This window comes from Pyricularia grisea, assembly GCF_004355905.1.
Source record: "Pyricularia grisea strain NI907 chromosome Unknown Pyricularia_grisea_NI907_Scaffold_4, whole genome shotgun sequence".
Taxonomy (NCBI): Eukaryota; Fungi; Ascomycota; class Sordariomycetes; order Magnaporthales; family Pyriculariaceae; genus Pyricularia; species Pyricularia grisea.
The window spans coordinates 4,269,965-4,290,679 of record NW_022156718.1 but is presented as its reverse complement, the minus strand read 5'-3'; the positions used below and the strand labels follow the sequence as shown (position 1 = coordinate 4,290,679).

Sequence of the window (20,715 nt, the reverse complement as noted above, 5' to 3'; positions counted from 1 at the left end):
CCGGGCCACGTGGTCTAGAATTAAACGCATAAATCTCTATTCCAACAGTTTAAACAGTGGTTTTAGCCACATACTATAGTGAGTTTGGACTAAAAAGCTATATTCTAGCCCATAATCAGGTATAATGCTAAGCAGAAATGTTTATTTATATACTGTGCCAGGGTTGGGCTGCAATTTTGGTGAGATTCTGACCCCCGTAGCCTTAAAATCAACGGTACACTCACTCTTAAGAACAGGTAACCCACTGTGTTAGTCAAAAAGAGTATGTAAATCGCAATAAAAGGTATGTCCGACGCCTGTATGCCGAATGCTAGTAGTTAACCAATCACATAAATCTGGGGGATATTATGAGTCACCATAAAGCCAACAATTTGCCAAGCATATCGGAGAGTAGTATGGTCGGTCACTTGAAACGTCGGATACCCGAATCCGAATATGGGGGGAGCCATCCAACCAGTGTATTTGCTGACTCACTTGTACGTATTTGCCTAGTCATTCTCTCCAATGGTGGCTATTATTAGGTATTCAAAGTAGCTTAGCTATGTAGGGAGGTATTTAGCTATCTCCCCTATCAACCAACTCGATGCGTTTTAGCCAAGATTCCAATGGCTCTTTTGCAACCCTGTCAACATGTCAGATCTCATTGTATACTGTTGTGCTGTTTTTACAATCGGCATCTACTTGCTGGTACAGTATTTTCAGAGTAAACTTCAATACGACTTGAAGATTTTGCCCTTCATCAAATTCGAAGATGATGACAGTCCGGAAAGATATATGCGAGATACCAAAAGTCTTTTGCACAAAGGGTATATCAAGGTATGAGAACAGTCCTGGTATCTAATCAGTCCTGATAGCCATGGAGAAAATTCTAATACCGTTGAGCAGTACATCAAAAATGGTATTCCCTTCCGCATGCGGAACCCTGCGGACTCAAGCTACCCCCAAGTTATTCTCCCATTCAAATATTTGAGTGAAATGAAAAACGCAACGGAGAGCAGCTGGAGCTTCAAGCTTTTCTCCAATCAGTTGTTCTTGCTGGAGTACATCAACGCACCACAAGTGTCCCAAATGGCGTCTCACGTAGTCCGTGGGGACCTTAACAAGAATTTAGGTATGTTCCTATTGGTCCATTAGCTTGTCTATAATATAAAATTAGGCAAGAAACGGCTGCTTGACGTCGCATAGGAGAAAAAAAGAAACAGAAAACAAGAAGCGTGCTAAAGGAGAAAACGTTGTTTAGGCACCTTGACCGCACCCATGGGAGCTCTTGTAAGGCAAAGCTTTGCAAATAACATTCCTGAGTGCAACGGTACGTCAACCTCCACTTGTCAATTTCTTATCTCTCTTGTTGCCACCTAGCTTACGCGACTGTTGGTCAGATTGGACTGCACTGCAACCATATATGCTTTTCGCCAACACGATCGCCCGTGTAACATCTATGGTTCTCGCAGGTCCCGAACTGAGCGCCAATCCAGAGTGGACAACAATTATGGTGACATTTACCCTGACTCTGGTTCAAACTGCTCACGAAGTACGAGCAAAATATCCGACTTGCCTACGGCGGCTGGTTCCATGGATCCATCCCGGAGCCAAAAACCTTTATAAGATTCGCAAGCGCTGTGCTGAACTCCTTGCCCCCAGCTACGAAAGTCGACGAATCAGGACAGCCGCCGACGAAAAGTCATTTGTGGATGGTATTCAATGGTTGATAAACAAAGAACCCAATAGAAGAAAAGACCTGATGGAACTATCGGACGAACAACTTTTCTTATCAATGGCCTCCATTCATTCGACTTCAGCATCCGCCTTGTCCACGTTGTATGATCTTTTGGATAGACCCGAGTACATGGATATCATTTTGCAGGAAATTCGCATGGTGCGTACCGAGGGCACTTCTTCGGAATGGACAAAGCATGATCTGGACCGCCTCGTGAAGTTGGACAGCTTTATGAAGGAGAGCCAGCGTTATCATCCTGTCGGGCAAGGTAAGTTGCTGTTCAGATATCACAAGCGACCCGATGACCCTTTTTGAGACTAATTTTGGAGATCTTGGATAAAGTTACGGTCCAGCGTACAAACTCACAGGATTATACCTTTGCCGATGGTTTTAAGGTTCCAGCAAACACACAATGCTGTTTTCTGAACTATGAGCTGAACCATGACCCGGACGTCTACCCCGACCCCGAAAAGTTTGATGCCGAACGCTTTCTACGCATGCGAAAAAAAGTGGATCCTCAAAAGTATCACTTTGCCTACGTATCCGAGGATTCGATTAACTTTGGTGCGGGGGCCCACTCTTGTCCCGGAAGACACTTTGCAGCAAATGAGATCAAGCTTATGCTATGCGAACTGCTTCTTGGATATGAGCTGAAGTGGCCCCACGGCAAGAGCCGACCGCCAACCATGTTTCATGACTTTTCGTCTAATCCTGATCCAGCCTTTGATATATTGATCCGCAAAAGGGGTTGAACTTTGTTAATTGACATCGTTGACCCTGGACAAATTATATAGTACCGGATGATTAGTCCCAAAAGGGGGGAAAGGATGGAAGAAAACAAGCCCACATTTCGAGTGGCTAGAGAGACAAGGGAGGTTTGCAATATTGGAAAGGATGATCGTCATTTGAGGGAGAAAAAAAAAAGACACACATGACTATTCTATCCCTTTCGGCGCAGCCGGTGTTCAATGGCCGAGCTTCGGAAAATGAATCAATATTATCTCGGAGTTGATGGGTGATTTACTAGGGTATTTTGATTTTGCATGACTCTTTTGGCGTATTTAAATATGAAATGCTATCCCCAGATCAATTAGGCATAGATATTGTGGCATAGGTAGAAGGCCACGTCGGACGATTACCATTCTAAATTCAAAGGAAAGTTCATCCATCCACGTTTCCGTCATGCAATCCATTATTCTGGCAGTAATATTCATCCTAAACTTTCGCACCCAATCTCTTGTCCAGGGTGCACCTTCTGAGGCTGACTGGCAGGAATTGCAAGAGGCCGTAGGGGGCAGGCTCTTCACAGCAGAGCCCCTTGCTCGACCATGCTTCTCAACTTTCCAAGGAAAATCCGTGGAGCCTAATCTTGCAGAGTGTATCACAACAAAACAAGATTACTTGAATAGCACTTTCAAGACCGCCGCGTACGCTGGCTTCGTTCACTCATACAACGAGGCTTGTGCATCCAACGTTACGGACCAGTGTCTACTTTCAGCGGCCACACTGTCAACAACTGGTGGCAATGACACTACTACCGCGGCTCCACTCACGGGCCCCTGCAACCAGGGGATACTGTCCGAGAAATACATTGCCGTAGCGAGAGCCGAGGATGTGCAGGCTGCGTTCAGATTTGCCCTTCGCACCGGCATACCGCTTTCTGTCAAGGCGACAGGCCATGACTACGCCGCACGCAGCAGCCGCAAAGGTTCCCTGGCCTTGTGGACACGCCAGCTGAGCGGTATCGAGTTTAATCCATCTTTTTCCCCTGCCGGCAGCTCTACATCGCCGGTCGCCGCCATCACGGTCGGCAGTGGCGCAAACCTTGGCGAAGTGTACAAGTTTGCCGATGGACACAACGTCACCTTCATTGGCGGTTCCTCCGGCACAGTTGCGGCAGCCGGCGGATTTAGTCTTCTTGGTGGACACGGCACTCTGACACCGCTATACGGCATGAGCGCAGACCGCATATTGGAATTGACTGTTGTTACGCCGGACGGCGAGCTTCGCAAAGCCAACGCTGATACAAATCAGGACCTCTTTTGGGCGCTGCGTGGAGCAGGTAGTGCCACCTTTGGGGTGGTGCTTGATGCCACTTTCAAAGTAGAGCCGGTTATACCTATCACATTGGCTTTAATGAGCTTTAATGCTACAAGTCTCAACACTGATCCCTTCCTCTCCCTGCTTATCAATCACACTTCAATCTGGGCGGAGGAAGGCTGGGGAGGGCCGATGAGTATGTCCACACTTGCCCTTGTCAATCCGACCATGTCACTGGATGCGGCAAACAGCTCTATGCAGGAAGTGGCAAACTACGTATCTGCTCAAGGTGGTACCATCATTCTAGAGAGACTACCTTCTTTTTATTCCTTCTTCACCAAATACGTCGAGTCCGCCAGCTCGACTGGCACTGGCACCGCGACTTTCGCTACCTTTCGAACCCTCCCGAAGAGCTTGCATCAAAGCGAAGAGGGACGGGCCGCCATGATCAAGACCATTCAAAACATCAAAGCCGCTGGTCTTGACACATTCATATTTCAGACGACACCTAACAAGTCCCCTTACGTGCCGGGCTCCAACACCGTACACCCATCGTGGCGCGATAGTTATTGGTTGGTGGGCACATCTATCTCCTGGCCATCCAACGATGCCAGCCTCGAGGAGCGCATGCAGGTTGCGGCCATTTTGCAGGAGGTTTCTAAAAACCTAACTGATCTGGCTCCCGCGGGTAGCATGTATCCTAACGAGGCTGATCCCTGGACCAAGAACTGGGCCAAAGAATTTTGGGGGGAGGGAAACTACGCAAAGCTGCTACAGGTGAAAATGAAATACGATCCAAACAACCTGATTGGTTGCTGGAAGTGCGTAGGCTTTGAGGATGGACTCATGGAAACGGATCCGGCCATGCAATGTCTTGGAGCGTTCCAAACGGCTGGTAACTAGCACTGATAATCACACGACCCTCGTTCAACTCGCTGGCTTTTTGGCGTAAATTTTGTGTCAATTACCCGATACGGCAGAAAGAATGGCGAACCTGGGACGACCGAAGTTAAAATGCAGTTTGGATGAAGTTTATCACGCCCACGATACTATGACGCAGAGTCTAAAATGGAACCCTAAGTTTTCAACTTTGCTCCATGCCCCACCACCTACGGGGCGTTGTGGCCGCCCAAGGGCCCTGACTGAAAAAAGAAGTACTCCTTTTGTATTTTATTACTTTTGCTTCTTTTTGATACAGAAGTCCACCCTGTTATCTTGTTAGAAGCCCCGTGTGTTACCTGTACTGGATCACGCCTCACAAGCCTAGCAGAGTGCATGTAAGTATCTGATTGGGCCAGCGGCGCGCCATCCCAGAGCCCATCCTGTCTAAATTGATTAAGGTGGTCATATACACTTCATGATTGTTTCCAGAACAAATTTAATCCCATCCGAATGATCCCAGCTTCGGCAGATTGGCTCCGGGCCTAGGTTTCATCCCAGTTATTCTGAGCCTAATAGCTCGAGATCGTCGGGTAGTATATTGTGGGACGGTTGTACTGATGAATCCTAGAGATGCTGCCACTATGTCAAGAAAATTCCGAATAACGAGGTCAAGGTCATTGCATCCTGGTACAGTACAGTGCTTGTATATAAGCCGTAGGGAAGTTATGGGATTTTTCAACCCTTGTCACAATATATTGCACAGTGTTTAAATCGAATAGACGATTGCAGCTCCTCCCTAGGCTAAAAGCAGTGCGACGCTGAGTCATTTGTATATTACTTAGGGATATCGAGCTATATGACTGTTAACATAAACGGAAAGCCTAGAAAAACCTTGATTTTTCATGTTCACAAATTGGAGATGAGGTTATCCTAATAATGGCTAGTTGCTTCACCTACGTTGTACGATGTACCCCTTGCTCCCACTCAACGGAGATCGTCAGTTTGTATTTAGGACGATTTAGACCATGCTATAAGCTTTCATGGTTTTACCCGGGTTATTCGTGAGGGTTGTGGACCACCTTTGGTATCACATGGTACCGCCAAGTTGGGTACTACTTAGCTGAGTACCGCTCAGTTGGGTACTACTTAGCTGAGTACCGCTCAGTTGGGTACGACGTGCCTAGAGGCGTTATTTGGCCAGTATTCGGCATGGATCATCAGATGCAACCGAGCCTATTTACGCTGCCTTGGCCAATGATTTCCCTTGGCCGTTTTTGCATTTCATCGTTGGTTTTTAATCTCCCGCTTCACATAAAATCTGGTGATTAAAGGGTAGATATCAGTCTGCACCGGTAAAAAAAAAGAGGATTCGGCGGGTGAGGAGTTACTGGTTCCAGGCGTAGCTTAGTCTCAGGGCTCATCCCTGAACGCGAGCTCCACTAATTGAGCCGTGGCTCAATTCGTGGCTTTGTTTATACCTGTGGGTCCAACCAAAGATCATTCTGGTTTAGGTTTGAGGACAACTTGTTCATTTTCGTCGCAAATGGAGGTGATTTCGGCAATTCGGCGACCGATACTCCGTTATAATTAATTAAATAAAAATCGTAAAAATATACGGTTTGTACGTTAAATATAACAATTAACAAAATAATAAATAATAATTTAATTTATATTTTTAATTGTTATATTGGTCGAATTGGAATATGGGTGGCCTTAATTCGCAAATGGAGGTTGGGTTTTTAAAAAAAATTGGAATTTTTTGATTTTTTTTAATTATATTTTTATTTTTAAATATAATTCGAATATTTTTGTACGTGGAGGATGGTATATACGTATATATTAAATATATAAATTTTTAATTATATATTACGTAATATAAGGTATTAAATAATCGAATAAGTAAAATATTAAATATTTTTAATAAATTTTGCAATCGAAACGGGTTTATATTTTTACCAATTTTAACGATATTAACACCAAAATTTCAACGATTATATAACCGGTATAAACAAACGTCCACGTTCAAAATTTTTTTTAATATTGTTTAAATTATATATTTTATGTATAAATTTAATAAAATCTACATATTTTTAAATTTTATTTTATATTTATTTTAATTTAAATAAAAAAATATACGTTATTATATTATTATATATAGTTATATTAAAAATGTATTATATCGAGTTTTTTCCTTATAAAACCTTTTATTAATAAATATATTAATTATTAAATATTTATATAAAATATTAAATTTAACGTATATTTATATAAATAAAAAATTAACGAACGATAATTTGGATAAAAAAATTATACGTAAATATTAATATAATTATACTTATTATAACAAAAAAATATAAAATTTTAAATAGGGCGTTAAAAATAATAATATTATTATTTATTTTTATTTTAATTTATATATAACGTATATAAATATAAAGTTTTGTTTATTTAAAAACCTTAATTTCAAACTTTATAACGATAGTTTTATTATATTTTTACGATTTTTATTTAATTAAATATATATTAATTAATAAATATACAATATTTTAACTATATTGGTATTGCGTAAATAATGCGTGCACAATGCGTATACTGTGCGATAACCTCCATTTGCGGCGATAATCGACAATATGTCCTCAGACTAGAACGGGCGCGATCTTTTTGGCCAATTTGATTGGCCGAAAAGCCATGTGGCTAAAAGGTACATGGAGCGCCCGGTCCACCCTGCAACGCAGGGGGGTCTAGTCTGAGCACTGAGACTAGAAGTAAGGGTGGTCTAGTCTGAGCACTGAGACTAGGCGTAGCTTTGGTTCGGAAGATGCTTTACCTAGTGTTCAGAGATACTACTAACCCGGACCCCAAGAGTGTGGTTGATTTGTCATGGAAATCCAATCATCACCCCCAAAGTTGTTGACTTGCTAAATTATAACCTTTTGCAGAATGCCTCAGCCTTTACCATTTCGGGTGGGAACTCAGCGGATACTTAAGACAAACAGCACGTATAAACTATAAACTGTATTCATTTTAATTCGTACCAGCATTACCTAAATCCTACTTCGATGCCGCGGGCAGGATTGTTTAAAGTCTAGACTGAGCGAACGATTTATATGGTTAGGGGTTCAGTTGCTTGAGATCTATGTCAGGAAATGGTAGATTGAGTAATACTTTCGTTTTTGGCAATGGCTCAGAACAAGTTTTTTTTTTTTTGATTTTACCATATGGGGAAATTATAAAAGTAGATAATAATACAAAAGATCTGGTCAGCGACGTTTTAGTTGCGTTGATTTACTGGGATAAATATCCGGAGCCAGCTTATGGGAAGGTTTCCACATGCCGTGGAAGAAACAAACACACTCGCGCGGCGATACCATCTTACTTTTTAGGCTCATATCCCAATCATCTCGTCCAAAGTTGTTGACTTGCTAAATTATAACCTTTTGCAGAATGCCTCAGCCTTTACCATTTCGGGTGGGAATTCAGCGGATATTTAAGATAAACAGCACGTATAAACTATAAACTGTATTTATTTTAATTCGTACCAGCATTACCTAAATCCTATTTCGATGCCGCGGGCAGGATTGTTTAAAGTCTAGACTGAGCGAACGATTCATATGGTTAGGGGTTTAGTTGCTTGAGATCTATGTTAGGAAATGGTAGATTGAGTAATACTTTCGTTTTTGGCAATGGCTCAGAACAAGTTTTTTTTTTTTTGATTTTACCATATGGGGAAATTATAAAAGTAGATAATAATACAAAAGATCTGGTCAGCGACGTTTTAGTTGCGTTGATTTACTGGGATAAATATCCGGAGCCAGCTTATGGGAAGGTTTCCACATGCCGTGGAAGAAATAAACACACTCGCGCGGCGATACCATCTTACTTTTTAGGCTCATATCCCAATCATCTCGTCCAAAGTTGTTGACTTGCTAAATTATAACCTTTTGCAGAATGCCTCAGCCTTTACCATTTCGGGTGGGAATTTAGCGGATACTTAAGACAAACAGCACGTATAAACTATAAACTGTATTCATTTTAATTCGTACCAGTATTACTTAAATCCTATTTCGATGCCGCGGGCAGGATTGTTTAAAGTCTAGACTGAGCGAACGATTCATATGGTTAGGGGTTTAGTTGTTTGAGATTTATGTCAGGAAATGGTAGATTGAGTAATACTTTCGTTTTTGGCAACGGTTTAGAACAAGTTTTTTTTTCTTTGATTTTACCACATGGGGAAATTATAAGAGTAGATAGTAATACAAAAGATTTGGTTAGCGACGTTTCAGTTGCGTTGATTTACTGGGACAAACATCCGGAGCCAGCTTATGGGAAGGCTTCCACATGCCGTGGAAGAAACAAACACACTCGCGCGGCGATACCATCTTACTTTTTAGGCTCATATCCCAATCATCTCGTCCAAAGTTTTTTTTTTTTTTTTTTTTTTTTTTTTTTTTTTACTTGACCACAAGCTTGTTATCCACTGGTTCTGCCTTGCCCGTCTCATTTTTATCCTTCCCACAATCCCAATATTCTCCCTCGAACAACTTTTCTCTGATATTATTCCATTTCCCTTAACAATGTTAATGGATTCGAATGATCAACTCCATTCTTCGCAGGTGCGGCGTTTCGCGTGCGACCGATGTCACAAACACAAGCTCAAGTGCGAACGAGAGCCAAGCCTCACCGACGGACACTTGGGGACATCATTACGCCCATGCAGTCGTTGTGCCAGAGCAAAGGCAGTTTGTCAGATCACAAGAGCCAACCCGCCCCATAGCAACGAGCCGTATGGCCTGAAAAGAAAAAGCCCTTCGTCTGACGATGAGGTTGGGGATTTCTACACACCCTCTTGGACCTCTGCATCTAGCCCTCGGGGGCTGTGCATTGAGGATATTGCCAAACGAGGTTTCGCTTCGGATAGGCCCAATGGGATTTGTGAAAATCCGCCACTCCTCGACTCTTACACCTTTGATTTTGACTCCGAACATTACGCTGGTGTAAATTGTAACATAACTGGCGTGCCTGATATGTCGACAGGGTTCGGCACGTTCACGGCAACCACTCTCAGCATGGACGACATGGGTTATTGCTATCCTTTGAGTGGAGGCACCAGTAGCAGAGGGGAAGGCCCCGTTTATCCACCAAAATATCACCACGAGAAACCAACAACACAGCCTGCTTTTGCTGATAGCAGAGATCTGGCCGTGGAAAGTCCGACCCTCCTATCAAGTCATTCTATCTCACTGGACACCGTCAGAATCAGAGTATCGGAGCTCCAGTATTTCCTATTTACTCGGCTTCACTCCATAACCGATGAAGATCTAGCAGAAGCAATATTTTCACCCTTCATTATACCTGAGTCAATCAACAAACCAACAGGCCCGCGAGCCAACATAATACATCGTTTGATCTACGCCTCTGAGTGCCTATTGAGTCTCATCTCGACCCTTTCATTCTTGTGGACCAGTTGCGACGACCCAAATGACAGCCCGCAGGCTTCGACACCGAATCAGCATGGACCAAATTTTAAGATCTCCAGCAGGCCCAAGTCCAAATCCAGTTCTATTTTGGCTCAGCATCTTCAGGGTCGAGCCGGGCAAGGTCTACACGTGGAAGATTCTGCTGATGTGACCGAGCATCAACACCCGTCCTCGACCTCGACAACCTCCATGGTCAACCTCCCGACCGTAGCAACAATCCTCACCTGTCACGTGGGGATTCTGTCGGTTTATCGATCCGTATTCTCCCGCATCCACGACGCTCTGCGTACCTGCGGAGTCCCTTCGAGCGCCTACGAGGCGGACCTTGCAAGCCCGCAAAAGAAGGCCACGATCACTTGTCCACCTTCACCTAAAAAGGAAATGTTGCCGCTCAACACACCGTGTGTGCTGGGACTGCGGGTACAGCTCGAGATGATGACCCACATGTTGGACCGAATGAGAGCAGCATGGGCCACGGCTATGGAAGGTCACCCGAGCCACGAGGATCAGCAGCAGGAACAGGAGAAAAGACAACAAGACCGGCTGTGGCTTCGTAGAAGAGCTACACTGGAGACTTTGAAAAGCATGTTGGCGCTCCAGGGCCATGAGCTTTCGTGTCAAGACAGTGGAATGGGCATCAGTGCTGTAGGAGACTTGGGTGACAAGATTCGAAGGCTATTGCGTAATTGTGATAAGGGGATGTACTAGTCCCGGTGCATATCATCGCCCTGCTCGATGGATCAAGCCTTTCCAGGCTTCTATTTTCTCATGGGTTTGGATAAAATGACTTGTGACTTTTAGGCGTTCGTGTATAGAAGCTAGAGTCATTTCAGCAGCATTTAAAAATATTATGGTGAGATGAATACGTTTACGTTGCGAATCAATGCCGATCCCAACTATAAGCAAAGTTTTGGAAGCGACTCAGTATAAGGTCCACGTACAGTAATAGTAATCAGTTATGGTTGCATACAAGAAAAAGAAGTAGTATATTGAATACTCTCTGCATACCCTGCCTTAACATAGCGATGTCAAGGCAATGAATACAAAGGCCATTCACCCCACTCAACCCTACGGATACTTTTGTTTTTTCTCGTGCACGTCAGAGCCTACTCTCGACCGGAAAAGAACCTTTGCCCACACGTCGGGCACAATGGATCCGTTGGGCATGGCCCCCTTTTCAGGTTTCGACTCTCCCGGCCTCAACTTCACGTCATAATTCAGCAACAAATGTGTCAAGATGATCTTGATGGTGTTGTCAGCAAACATGCGCCCAGGACAAGCCTGAAGTCCATCGCCCCAGCTGGGGGCGTCGGATCCCAAATTGGCGAATTTGAAGCGGTTCTCATTTTGCGGCCTTTGGCGCGCCTTGTAGTGTCTCAACCCGTCAAACTCGTGTGCTCGGTCCCACAGTTCCGGCGAATTGTTGATATGATGAGCGTCCACACATATGTTTGTACCAGCTGGCAGCTCCAGTCCCATGGAAAGCTTGGTAGGTATCATAAGCTTGCGGTAAAGAACCACTTGAGGTCGGACGGGATAAGACTTGCAGTTAGTTACTGAGCAGCATAGAAAGACCTTTTGCCAACACATATATACTTACGGTAGCTAAAAGGGCTGACGCGAGCAGACTCCCGCATGACACTGTCCATCTTGCGCAACTCGTTGAGATGAGTCTGGGGCAGGTTTCCATGGTCTGTCTGCTCTTCCAACTCTTGTCGCAACATGTCTTGAAGCGACGGATCTGCAGCAAGTTCGCATACAACATGAAACAGGGTCGAAGCCGTAGAGGGGGTGGATTCGAACAAGACGGTGATGAAGTCCTGGAGGAGAACTTGGAAATCCAGCTTGCCCTTGTAGCGTGAAAGCAGCCAGCCAGTGAGCTGCACCTTGCCTTGCTCTTTGGGACTGAGCAGGTTCTTCTTGTCGGCGCTGGTCTCATATTCTCGGACGTCATCCTCGAGAACTGGCTTCATCATGCGCTTGATTTTTCTTTGCGTCATGTTGAGTGGAGCGAAAAGAAAAGGTTTAGCAAAAGGACGGAGGAAGAATGGGGTGTAACCCAAGATGATGGTGGGAACACCGAGCTGCAACGGCAAATTGTAGATGGCTCGAAGCCAGTTTTGGTCTGTGCCAAGTTCCCTTCCGACAAACGAACTTGAATTGACGGATATTACAATCCGCTGGATTGCTTCAAAGAGTTTGATCTCGCGCCACTCTGAAGGTTCTCCTATGCACATCTTGAAAGCTTCTGCGCAATCCTTTTGTCTCCAATGTACGAGTGATGGGATACCGCGAGTGAGCTCCACGGCAATAGTTCTTTTTGATTTTTTAGATTTGTTAACGTTTTTATTTATATGCGGTCTGGCCTAGCAAAGGGGTGGGTTCAGATATGGTTCGGCCAAGGATCGATCATTCACATACCTGCCCAATTCTGGCGTTTGCACTCCCGCACCAGTCCAGGAGCCATGAAAAGCTTCCTTGAAAAAAGCAAAGGCAGAAGCCTGATGCTCCGGAAGCCGTTTGACCTCGTCATAGCACCTTGACGGTAAGACTACGTACTCGGTGCCGAACGCGTTTAGACAAAACGGGCTATTTGGATACTGCCAGATAATGTTAGGCCACGAGCATAGATGAAATGTGGTAAAGGTATGAGAAATCAGTACGTCGCACAACACACCTTTTTAGCGCTGTCTTCTAGAACTTTTTTGAAGTCGAGACTCCAGGTGGTGAACCTAGGTTGGACAGCGCCGGGAATCCCGAGGCGCCGCAGAGAGCGCGGTCGGGCCAACCGTGAGAGGATCGACAACAGGCAAAGGCCAGTAACTAGAGTTAGAATTCTAGCAGAAATTGAAGATTCCCTCCATAGCTGTGATAAGATTGTTCGGTTTGTCTCCCACCATGACAGCCCTAGTGGTGCAAGAGGCTGCCGCATTACACGGTAATGTTCAAGAAGCTCGGATGGAGATATCATACTGATAGAATTGCGATCGGAAGTAAGGAATAGGGAAATTCGCACTAAGATGATAATTGTGAGAAATCAAACTGGTGTCACCTTTGAATTATTGGGTTTACTGGCCATTACAAGCCAACTGGGGAACAGATTGATACCTTCGGCGTCGGGTCAGCAACGCCGAGCGGTAGTTGTTTCATCCAGTCGGCATTCCGAGTCCGACTCAAACCGGAAGAGTCAGCCAACCAAATGTCAGTCAACTGTAACCTTCGGCCATAAAGGTTGGGTAAAAGAGCAACGTGAAATAAATTCCAAAAGGTGGTGTTTCAGTGCAACGAAGCCAGCCACTACTACGCAATTAAAAAGAGTTAAGTCAATTTCTTGGGAAACAAAGATGGCTGCACCCGAAGGTACCAGTATTTTGAATATCACGGGCACTTGGTCCCTAAGCTCTTCCCTATCAGACGACCTAGGCCCAACGTTCATGGCGGTAAGCATCAGTTGGCTTGTTTCGCACAGATTTGTTATCGATCCAATAAGATTAACAACTGACCGATCGTTCACGCAGCAAAATATCCCATGGATCATTCGACGAGTGATTTCCTATGCCTCACTCGAGCTCAAAATGATCCAGAAAGCTGCAGAACCCCCAGAACGTCCTGCGACTGTCATCGACGTCATACAGACAGTCAGACCTGGTGGCTTTGACTCGGAGAATAGCTACATTCTCGACGGCGAAACCAGAACAGACAAGGTCCCGATTTTCGGTGCCATGTCCATGAAGGCTGTATACGTCCCAATGGCTGAGGTCAGCACAGAGGACATAATGGGACAGGTTATTGAGCAGCCCAGTGCCACAGATGATAGGGTGGCTATTAAGGAAATGACGGAGGGTGTCAATACAGGTTGGAAGACAACAGCATTGTGGGCTTTTCAGGAGATCGATGGAGAGCGACGATTCTGTAAATACTGTACCACCACTAAAGGTGAAGAGAAAGTCCAGGCACGACTAGTATATGACTATAAAGCTACTTCTGAGTAGATAAACACCGATTCTTCAACAAAATGCAAAGCTTGATCCTGTAGTCGACAGGTCAACCTGTAGCACACAACTTTAACATTTCAGGCTGGTCTTGACTGATCGCCTCTACAATCTCATCCCACGTCGTTTTCATAAGACCATGGTCTTGGGCAAGCTCACCGAATCTATTGAAGAAAGGATTGTTAGTTGACTGACGGCTTTACCAACACTGTCCAGATTTTGAACCAGCTGTGCAAACACTATAAGGGGTGGCTCACGGATATAAAAAGTCGTGATGCCAAAACCGCCCGTGACTCTCAGTACCCAAAGCCGTTGCACTGACCAGGGATCGTGCACCCTCCTCGGCAGAGCGAGCAAATAAATAGTAGAAAATGATTTTTCCAATTTTTGATATAAAGCCTGTCCATTTGCGACCTAGATCGGTGTCACACAGGTCTGGGCATACGGAATTCACGATGACCCGCTGTGGCTCCTTTTCAGACTCCATACGTGCAAAAGCTTGCATCACGGCCATGGCGAGTAGCTTGACAAGACTGTAGCTTTTGGAAGCATTCCAACTGCTCTCGTGATTGGCCGTCTTGAGGATGCTCTCTTCGATGAGCGGGAAGTCCCTGGAGACCATGTTGTGCGCGTGACTGTTGACAAAGGTCAAATGAGACTTTGCTTCTGAGGCTGACGCAGATGATTGAAGTAGAGGCAGTAATAACATGGCCAAGAGGGCCGTGGAAAGGACGTTCACCTGTACGGCCATCTCCCATTCTGCCGATGACTTTTCATATGTCGGGTTGCCGAGACCGGCGTTGAGTAAAGCCACGTCTAGCTTGATTGTGACCTTCTGCAGGGCGCTTACAAAAGCCTTGACCGATGAGTATTCCCCCAGGTCGAGTTTTAGAACGGAGAAAACAGTGGCATCTCGACCAGTCCGCTCGATGATGCGCTCTTTGGCCTTCTCGCCTTTTTCAATGGAACGGACGGCCAGGATGATTTTGTCCGCGCCAAGTGTGGCGTACTTGACCGCTGCTTCGAATCCTAGTCCTGAATTGGCGCCTGTCACAAGCACCGTTCTGCCCCTGAAGGTCACTGCCGGGTCCTTTGGAGGATTTGTTTTTGACCATCGAAGTCGCCTGGGGAGACTCAATCCTTCAGGGGGTCCGCCTTCAAATTCATGGGCGGTGATGAAATTAGGCACAGACATGGTGCAGACATTAATCGACATCAATCCTGGAGCGGTGATGATGCGACCGGGGCAAATCTTAATAGATTGGGATGCCAAGACAGATTGGACATGGTGAGAATTGTGAACCTGACACCCGAGCAGATTTGAGGAGCTCCGTGGGCGGATTCGAGCTGTACTGTAGGGAGCTCTTCTCAAATCCCTGTAAACACTTGATTAGGAAAATGCCAAACCAACTAGACTGGGAACAGGCTGGGATATAAGATGTTTTTGATTCAGATCAAACTGTCAATGCTCGGGAAGCTACGAGTCGAACGGACGGGAGCCAGATTGATAGGCTGAAAGTTTATGTGCAACTGACCAAGAGAGGTTCACGTTCGGAGATCGGTTGGAGTCCGCCGAACTGTGGACCCCGTGGCATCGGCGATTCGAGTCATAATTGTACGCAGCTGCGATGCAACTTGCTGTACACGAGGCACAATGACGATAAGTTTTCATATTCTGTAACATTTGTACGAGGCATGCAGGCTGAAGGAATAAAACTCGTGAAAAGTATCTTGAATTGTGCTGCTTCCTTATTTGGGTAAATCTTTGTGAGGATCCTGATCCTTTTCACCCATTGTGTACTAAAAGCTACTCACCAAAGTTTGCAATATAATCTTCATACTTGTATGAAAAATCAGCAGGCTACCTTACCTAGCCATATATCATTCTACCAAACTATCTACGCAGTACTCTATCCCATCATCTTTTAGTTTGCAAGTATAAAAATTCTTGCAAGCTCTTTTTGCCCCTCCGCTCGGCATCATGCACCACTTTTTCAAAGGCCAGTTTTTCGATTTCGAAGTGTGCCGCATTCTCGGCACCGCAGTCTATGGCGGGGCCGATGTGGCCGAAGTGCTAGAAGCCGTCGGCCAGATCAGAGATGGGGACCCGGTCAGCTGGGCCCGGGCGTGGGAGATACAAGCGGAGCGTGCCCTCATGCTCGCCGAGGAGGCGCGCAAGAGCGGTGACCGCGCATCGGCTCGTGACGCATACCTGCGCGGGTCCAACTACACACGCGCCAGTGGCTACATGCTCACCGGAGACGGCCCAAACAGTCCCGATCCAAGGTCAAAGGAAATAGTCCAGCGTGTACAAGTAATCTTCCGCAAGGCCGCCGCTTTGTTCGATAATCCTGTCAAGTTTCTCGAAATTCCCTTTGAAGGCGGCTTGAAGCTACCGTGCAGCCTTTACCTGCCATCGCCAGAGAGACGCCTCCCGGGAAAGATCCCCATCCTTATTAGTGGTGGAGGCGCCGACGCCCTGCAGGAGGAGCTGTACTACATGCATCCTTCTGCTGGGCCCGATTTGGGATATGCAGTCCTGACTTTTGAAGGACCTGGGCAGGGCATTATGCTCCGAAAACATGACGCCAAAATGCGCCCAGACTGGGAGGTCGTGGCGGGTGCTGTAATCGACTTTATTGAACAGCTTGCCAGATCCCAGCCAGAGTTGGAGCTCGACACATCGCGCATCGCCTTCTCTGGCTGTTCTCTGGGCGGGTACTTTTCCCTCCGTGCTGCGGCAGATCCACGGGTCAAGGCTTGCGTGTCGCTAGATCCATTGTATTCATTTTGGGATTTCGCCATGGAGCATGTATCTCCTACATTTATCAACGCATGGGAGGCCGGCTGGCTGAAGGATGGCGCGGTGGACGCCTGCGTACGCATGATGATGGCAATGTCGTTCCAAATGCGGTGGGAACTGAGCATTGCCGGAACCTTCTTTGGTCAAACATCGCCTGCACGCATCATGAAGGAGATGAAAAAGTTCTCACTGGCCGGCGGCTACCTGAGGCGAGTCCAGTGTCCTGTGTTGGTGTCGGGAGCCTCTCACTCGCTTTACCTTGAGGGAAACCACCACACAATGCGCATTTACAACGAGTTGGTAAACCATACAAAAGGAAACAAGCAGCTGTGGTTGACGGCAACCCCGGGACAGGGTTCGCTGCAGGCAAAGATGGGAGCCTTGCGCTTGGCGAACCAGAAAACATTTAAATTTCTCGATGAGCAGTTTGGAATTGAGCGACCCCAGCTTTAGGTTTTGTTTACTGAGTCACTGAGACGAACGAGACAGCTCTCTCCACCAACCCATCTATGAACGATGGAACTCGTCGTACCTACTCTCCTAGAACGGGAGCAGGATTCCTGAAATAACGACATGATAGTTTGAAATGTCCTGTTAAAGTTCAATTCCAAGACCTTGTGTGTGATGAACATATTCCTTTCCCAGTCAGAAATTAGGCAGAACTTCATATTCAATATTCCTTCATGATCTTTTTATACCAGTAAGTCTGAGATTTCTCTATTCTTTGTTGTTGGGGCCGAGGCCTCGCCTATTAGCAACAGTTCTCCACGTTAAATTGGGTCTGCAGCTTATTACAACCAGATAGACTCTCCTGGAGAAGCTATAACCCACTCTGTATACGGCCGCGATGCCCGCCACTCTAACTCGCAGAATATTAGAAGCTGGTGCTCTGGTCACTTGCGATAAATTCCCTCCCTTATCTTGTTCTTGGGCTATAGCGACACTTAATTTAATGGCCCGTAAACTTGTATGTGAGATTATCTGCTCCCTTTTTCGCAGCTTGTCCTTCGAACATAGGCCAATATGATTGGTTATCGGGGGCTCACTGCCGTCATTTCAAAGCTATCCTTGCAGTCTTGCAACATGTCAATAGAAAGCCGGTAAGTTTTTTTTCGTACATGACCGACATGCGTTCGCGGATACACCGCATATCTCCATGGAACAGCCCTAATGCGTGCCAAGGGTCGAGTGCTTGTTTCAATTCGGGGACAACCCAAAATATTTCTAGCAGGGAACAGGTCTTTTCATGACAAAGAATGACTGTTCTTTGAAGGTTATAAAATTGTACTTCGAGCAATTGGTTCTAACCGCTCTTGGGGTACCGGTCCTTTTGGGATATGTACCATGAGTAGTTGGAACTCCGAACATGGCTAGTCCCAGAGCGGAGGAGGTCCGAATCCGAATTCATCGGCAGCCAAGCTTCTGTTTCTGATGTAGGCCTAATTCCCTGACTTAGGAATCAAGCCCAGACTCAAGAACGTCGAAACATGTTGTGGCTCGACTTTTTTCTTATTTTGTTTCCAGAGCTACAGTCGCTTCTGTTGATATGGAAACCGGAAAATTACAAGCCACATCTCCCACTCCCTCCACTATTCAGAATAGTGGACCCCTTCCTGCATGTAAGTGTGACCTCACCCCGACCTGGCAGTAAGGCATTCCAAAACCCGTCGCGGGCGCCCACGGGGGCCCATGGGCCAAAAAATACCGTAACCCACGGGCCCCCGTCTTATTTGCACGTTGTGGGGCATGTATCTTAACACTAACTTTAGTCCAATAAATACAAACTCCACAGTGAAAGAAACCGCGGGCTCGTGGGCTGTTGGCCCACGGGCTTTTCAAATAAGGTTTCGGGCCCCCATGGGCGGGTTTTGGAATGCCTTACCTGGCAGTCAGACGTTTGACTGCTCGAATATCTGCAACCGTGTGATATTTAGGTCCAGTTTCTTGCATATCACCTGATTTGAGCCTCACTAACCGGTTTCTTTTATCTCTGAACCAACATTTTTCTTACAGTTCTCATCATGACGCCAAATATTCCTTCATCTCATACTGCCATCGTTCAACATGATGAGGCCGGAGGGGTTAAAATTACACCTGGTCTTCCCTTGCCTGTCCTTGAACAAGGTCAAGTCCTCGTTAAAACAGCAGCCGTAGCACTAAACCCGTGCGACTTTAAGATGCCTCAACGCTTTTCTAGCCCTGGCACATATAACGGGTGCGACTTTGCCGGGACTGTGGTCCTGCTCACAGAGGAGGTTGAAAAGAATGGCCTTCTTAAGGTCGGTGACCGCATATTTGCTGCCGTCGTCGGAAATAACCCCAACGACAAAGATTCGGGGTCCTTTGCTGAGTACCTCAAGGCTACAGCCAAGTTTTCTTGGAAAATACCCGATTGGATGTCGTTCGAGGAGGCAGCCGGCCTAAGTGGTACATGCATTGCCACGGGGTGTATGTCGCTGTTTCAATCTCTAAAGCTTCCTGGCACTTTCGAAGAACCCGCAACCAAGCCTGTGGATGTCCTCATTTGGGGTGGAGCTAGCTCGGTTGGAACAACCATGATCCAGATGGTAAAGCTGTAAGTTTTCTCTTTTTCTTTCGTTTCTTTGTTTTCTTTTCAAAAACAACGGGCAAACAGCCACTTTACAGCCGAGCAATGTGGCGCTAACGAAATAATGGAATACGAAAGGCTGGGACACCGGGCTGTTACCACTTGTTCGCCCAAAAACTTCGATCTCGTCAAGTCTTATGGGGCTGACGCCGTTTTCGACTATCGTTCCCCAACCTGTGCGGCCGACATAAAAAAGCTGACCCGGAACAGCCTGAAATACGTTGTTGACCCATTCTCAGACCTGAGAACAATGGCACTGGCCGACGAGGCAATGGGCCGTACCGGTGGCAAATATGTGGCTTTAGAGTCGTACCAAGATACTCAAGAGAAAAAGAGCAAGTTGATCGAGAGGGAGCTTATTATGGGCCAGATGATATTGGGGAGGGCCATCCGTCTACCTGGAGACTACGGCAAGCCTGAAAATCCCGAAGTGGGACTTTGGGGGATTCAGTGTTACAAGAGCGTACAGAGACTTGTAGATGACCGCAAGTTGCGCCCGCATCCACTTCGGATCCTAGATGGGGGACTCGAAGCAGTACTAGATGGGTTAGAGATGTTGAAAAGGAAGGAGGTAGCAGCAGAAAAGATTGTCGTTCGGCTTCCTTAGTTAGCACTTTTTTTCAGGACAAGCTACCATGGAAATATATGACCTTGCGCGCTTTTGGAGGCGCTTCCATCCATCATTTATCTGCGAGAGGTGTTATATCCTCCAACAATGGTGCCGAATCGATACGCGTAAATTAAAGCTTCTCCAAGCTTTTGACACATTCCAAAAACCAGCCGCTGATATTAGCGTGGTCTGGTATCGAGGCGCAATGGAAATCGCTGCGATCTTTTAATGTTGATACTTTCGTGTAGAAACCTCGCCAATGTGTATAAATTGATTGAATTCCTGGCTGATATAGACAAACAGTGTCATTCTTTACACTTCACTAATTCTTCTATTTACTCATCATCAAAAGAGGTTATTGAGAATCTGTCCAACACAAAATACAGGGCATGTGCCTTTTCTCTACAAGGAATCCCACCTTAAATGCAATAATTAGCCACTCTTATCCCAACAGTTTTATTGGGTTTAAAGCTGTTTGGTGCAACAGAATCTGGGCTTCGTGATTTGACCATTAATTGATATCAGTGGAAAAAGCAAATAGCAGTTAAAACATGACTTTTTTTGGCCGAAAGGTAGCCCACGTCAT

At 45.9% G+C, this 20,715-nt stretch overlaps 8 protein-coding genes across 8 annotated transcripts; 6 read left to right on the top strand and 2 right to left on the bottom strand.

Moving 5' to 3' along the window:
- Positions 1-630: 630 nt before the first annotated feature.
- On the top strand, positions 631-2,469 carry PgNI_07976 (uncharacterized protein; the record flags this gene model as incomplete). Its single annotated transcript, XM_031127978.1, is given in 4 exon segments — positions 631-816; positions 829-1,111; positions 1,380-1,985; positions 2,060-2,469. The coding sequence occupies 4 exon segments, from the start codon at positions 631-633 to the stop codon at positions 2,467-2,469; spliced, it is 1,485 nt and encodes a 494-aa protein (XP_030981528.1).
- A 430-nt stretch (positions 2,470-2,899) lies between these two features.
- Positions 2,900-4,660, top strand: PgNI_07975 (uncharacterized protein; the record flags this gene model as incomplete). The annotated part of the gene is made up of 1 exon (XM_031127977.1): positions 2,900-4,660. One exon carries the CDS (start codon positions 2,900-2,902, stop codon positions 4,658-4,660), a length of 1,761 nt encoding a protein of 586 aa, XP_030980601.1.
- Positions 4,661-9,663: 5,003 nt separating this feature from the next.
- PgNI_07974 (uncharacterized protein) lies at positions 9,664-10,824 on the top strand (the record flags this gene model as incomplete). The annotated part of the gene is made up of 1 exon (XM_031127976.1): positions 9,664-10,824. The coding sequence occupies one exon, from the start codon at positions 9,664-9,666 to the stop codon at positions 10,822-10,824; it is 1,161 nt and encodes a 386-aa protein (XP_030981530.1).
- A 360-nt stretch (positions 10,825-11,184) lies between these two features.
- PgNI_07973 (uncharacterized protein) lies at positions 11,185-13,087 on the bottom strand (the record flags this gene model as incomplete). The annotated part of the gene is made up of 4 exons (XM_031127975.1): positions 11,185-11,636; positions 11,717-12,432; positions 12,538-12,716; positions 12,794-13,087. The coding sequence occupies 4 exons, from the start codon at positions 13,085-13,087 to the stop codon at positions 11,185-11,187; spliced, it is 1,641 nt and encodes a 546-aa protein (XP_030981532.1).
- A 373-nt stretch (positions 13,088-13,460) lies between these two features.
- Positions 13,461-14,108, top strand: PgNI_07972 (uncharacterized protein; the record flags this gene model as incomplete). Its single annotated transcript, XM_031127974.1, has 2 exons — positions 13,461-13,556; positions 13,635-14,108. The coding sequence occupies 2 exons, from the start codon at positions 13,461-13,463 to the stop codon at positions 14,106-14,108; spliced, it is 570 nt and encodes a 189-aa protein (XP_030981531.1).
- Positions 14,109-14,160: 52 nt separating this feature from the next.
- On the bottom strand, positions 14,161-15,303 carry PgNI_07971 (uncharacterized protein; the record flags this gene model as incomplete). Its single annotated transcript, XM_031127973.1, has 2 exons — positions 14,161-14,272; positions 14,366-15,303. The coding sequence occupies 2 exons, from the start codon at positions 15,301-15,303 to the stop codon at positions 14,161-14,163; spliced, it is 1,050 nt and encodes a 349-aa protein (XP_030981534.1).
- Positions 15,304-16,089: 786 nt separating this feature from the next.
- Positions 16,090-17,364, top strand: PgNI_07970 (uncharacterized protein; the record flags this gene model as incomplete). The annotated part of the gene is made up of 1 exon (XM_031127972.1): positions 16,090-17,364. The coding sequence occupies one exon, from the start codon at positions 16,090-16,092 to the stop codon at positions 17,362-17,364; it is 1,275 nt and encodes a 424-aa protein (XP_030981533.1).
- Positions 17,365-18,932: 1,568 nt separating this feature from the next.
- PgNI_07969 (uncharacterized protein) lies at positions 18,933-20,126 on the top strand (the record flags this gene model as incomplete). Its single annotated transcript, XM_031127971.1, has 2 exons — positions 18,933-19,486; positions 19,547-20,126. 2 exons carry the CDS (start codon positions 18,933-18,935, stop codon positions 20,124-20,126), a joined length of 1,134 nt encoding a protein of 377 aa, XP_030980938.1.
- Between the last annotated feature and the right edge of the window lie 589 nt (positions 20,127-20,715).